This window comes from Hypanus sabinus, chromosome 12, assembly GCF_030144855.1.
Source record: "Hypanus sabinus isolate sHypSab1 chromosome 12, sHypSab1.hap1, whole genome shotgun sequence".
NCBI classification, from domain to species: Eukaryota; Metazoa; Chordata; class Chondrichthyes; order Myliobatiformes; family Dasyatidae; genus Hypanus; species Hypanus sabinus.
This window is the reverse complement of record NC_082717.1, coordinates 2911647-2914707: the sequence shown is the minus strand read 5'-3', so window position 1 is coordinate 2914707 and position 3061 is coordinate 2911647. Positions and strand designations below refer to the sequence as shown.

The following is a 3061-nucleotide window of genomic DNA, read 5'->3' as shown; positions in this document are numbered from 1 at the left end:
GTGTAAGGGAGGGTGCGTGGGGTGAAGGGGAGCGAGCACGAGGAGGAGGGGGAAGAGGAGCACACAGTGGATGGGGGAGAGGAGGGCAGGGGTAGGGGAGCGCGGGTGGGGGAGAGGGGCAGCGCGGGGTGGGGGAGAGGGGCAGTGCGCGCGGGGGAGGGCAGCGCACGGGGGTGAGAGGGGCAGCGCACGGGGGAGAGGGGCAGCGCGCGCGGGTGGGGAGAGGGGAAGCGTGCGGGGGGTGAGAGGGGCAGCGCGCGCGGGGGGGAAAGGGGCAGCGCGCGCGGGGGAGAGGGTCAGCGCACGGGGGGGGAGAGGGGCAGCGTGCGCGGGTGGGGAGAGGGGCAGCACGGGGGTGGGGAGAGGGGCAGCGCGCGGGGTGGGGGAGAGGGGCAGCGCGCGGGGTGGGGGAGAGGCAGTACGCAGGGTAGGGGAGAGAGGCAGCGCGCAGGGTAGGGGAGAGGGGCAGCACGCGCGGGTGGGGAGAGGGGCAGCGCGTGGTGTGGGGAGAGGGGCAGCGCGCGGGGGGGAGAGGGGCAGGGTGGGGGAGGGGCAGCGCGCGGGGAGGAAGAGGGGCAGCGCGGGGGTGGGAGAGGGGCAGCGCGCGGGGGGAGGGGGCAGCGCGGGGGGGGGAGAGGGACAGCGCGGGGGGGGGGAGAGGGACAGCGCGGGGTGGGAGAAGGGCAGGTCGGGGGGGGTGAGAGGGGCAGCGCGGGGTGGGAGAGGGGCAGCGCGCGGGGGGTGAGAGGGGCAGCGCGGGGGGGGGTGAGAGGGGCAGCGCGGGGGGGGGGTGAGAGGGGCAGCGCGGGGGGGGGTGAGAGGGGCAGCGCGCGGGGGGTGAGAGGGGCAGCGCGGGGTGGGAGAGGGGCAGCGCGCGGGGGTGAGAGTGGCAGCGCGCGGGGGTGAGAGTGGCAGCGCGCGGGGGGAGAGGGACAGCGCGGGGTGGGAGAGGGGCAGGTCGGGGGGGTGAGAGGGACAGCGCGGGGGGGTGAGAGGGGCAGCGCGGGGGGGATGAGAGGGACAGCGCGGGGGGGTGAGAGGGGCAGCGCGGGGGGGTGAGAGGGGCAGCGCGGGGGGGTGAGAGGGGCAGCGCGGGGTGGGAGAGGGGCAGGTCGGGGGGGTGAGAGGGGCAGCGCGGGGGGGTGAGAGGGGCAGCGCGGGGTGGGAGAGGGGCAGCGCGCGGGGGTGAGAGGGGCAGCGCGGGGTGGGAGAGGGGCAGCGCGCGGGGGTGAGAGGGGCAGCGCGGGGGGGTGAGAGGGGCAGCGCGGGGTCGCGGTAGACGGGGCCGTGAGGGCGAGAGACAGTCAGAGAGTGACCTCCATCCTCGCCTCCCTCACCTTGCCCTCTTTGGTCGCTTCATCCAGAGGGAGGCACTTGTGGTTCTGGTGCTTCTTGGAGTGCAGACACACCACACAGAGCACCTCGGCGTCCTCCTGGCAGAAGAGCTTCAACACCTCCCTGTGGTGTTCGCACTGCGCCCCGGACCCGCTCTGCTCCCGGGCCTTGCTCATCTCCTTCACGAACGAGTCGGCGATGTTGGCCAGCGTCCGGTTCCATTTCAGCTCGCTGACGGAGTAGTTTTCCCTGCAGATAGGGCACTCTCCCCCTCCCCTGGGCTTCCAGTAGCCCAGGAGGCAGGCGCAGCAGAAGTTGTGCTGACAGGGTGGAAACACGGGGTCCTTGAAGATATCCTGGCAGATGGGACACGAAAGTTCATCCTCCAGCCAAGATATCTGCTGTCCCTGTTCCATTTTGCCCCAAGCTTTTCTGAACGATCCTGCTTCCTGTTGACAAGACTCGACACAGAGAGAAACTTTTCAGCGCAGTTTCACTTCTCAGTTCCCAGGCGCCGCCTCCTGTAGGTTCAGACAGTACTACGATGCCCCCTATCCTCTTCCACAACTGCCAGGACTCCATCTCACCAGGAATTCTGCAGATGCTGGAAATTCAAACACACAGAATGCTGGGGGACGCAGCAGGCCAGGCAGCACCGACACCCTTCGTCGTCTCTCCCACTTCCAGACTAAAATAACTTAAATGTTATTCAAGACTGAAGATTGTTTTATGTCACTTCCAGTGTAAAGGAGAGTGAAATAATTGTTACTCCAGATCCCATGCAGCACAAAAAACACAATAAGGTAAAAACACAATATAAGACAGCTTATATACCTAGATTGATTGTATATCCATAAAGTGACACTAGGCACAGGAGTGTCTGTACACAAGGTTACTGACAGGAGGTGGTTGGGGGTGGGTGGTGGGGAGTGGTGGAGTCTTACTGCGGGGCAGAAGTTACTGTTTTTGAGTCTGGTGCTCCTGCTGTGGATGCTACATGACCTGATGGGACTGGGACAAACAGTCCCTGAGCAGGGTGGGTGGGATCCTTCGTGATGTCACTGGCCCCTTCCTGCCACCTTTCTGTGATTATGTCCTTAATGGTAGATAGGCTGGTGCCAGTGATGCATTGGCAGTTTTGACTGCCCGCTGTCGAGCCTCCCTCTCCACCGCGGTGCAGTTATGATGCAGTTTTCTTAAACTGGAAACTGGAAGAAGAGCTTCACACCTCCAGGGATGCTGGTTGGTGTCTGGTTCCATTTTATTTAGAGATAGAACATGGTGTTGGGAAGATAATATTCATGCACTTTGATAGAAGCATTCTGTGTGTGCGCTTCTAACTTCCGCATCTGTGGACTGTGGGAGGAAGCCCACACAGTCACAAGGAAAACATACAAACTCTTTACAGAGAGTGGAGGGAGTGGATTCAGTTACTGTAGTGATGATTGTAACCTTAATGATTGTAGTGTGCTGTTGCGGTCCCCTCATGTTTCATGGGAACTCAAGAGTCCTTCAGACCTGCCCCACGATGACAGGAGTTTTCCAGGTGGCTTGCTTTCCTCTTACAGTCCAAAGACATGCTGGCCACTTGGAAAAACTCCTGTCATCGTGGGGTAGGTCTGAAGGACTCTTGTATTGACCTGTGATTAGTAGTATTTGTAGGCCTCCGTTAGACTCGGTAGACCACGGATTTGCACCTTGGAAAGTTTCCAGGGCGCAAACCTGG

The 3061-nt window shown here is 63.0% G+C and overlaps 1 protein-coding gene across 1 annotated transcript in view; it reads right to left on the bottom strand.

Annotated features, from left to right (window-relative positions):
- Positions 1 to 1845, bottom strand: part of LOC132402564 (zinc-binding protein A33-like) — a 59562-nt gene extending 57717 nt beyond the window's left edge. Inside the window, exon 1 of the mRNA XM_059985438.1 lies at positions 1338 to 1845. Within this exon, the coding sequence (XP_059841421.1) occupies positions 1338 to 1751 (414 nt within the window). The 5' untranslated portion in view covers positions 1752 to 1845. The remainder of the gene's footprint in view (positions 1 to 1337) is intronic.
- Between the last annotated feature and the right edge of the window lie 1216 nt (positions 1846 to 3061).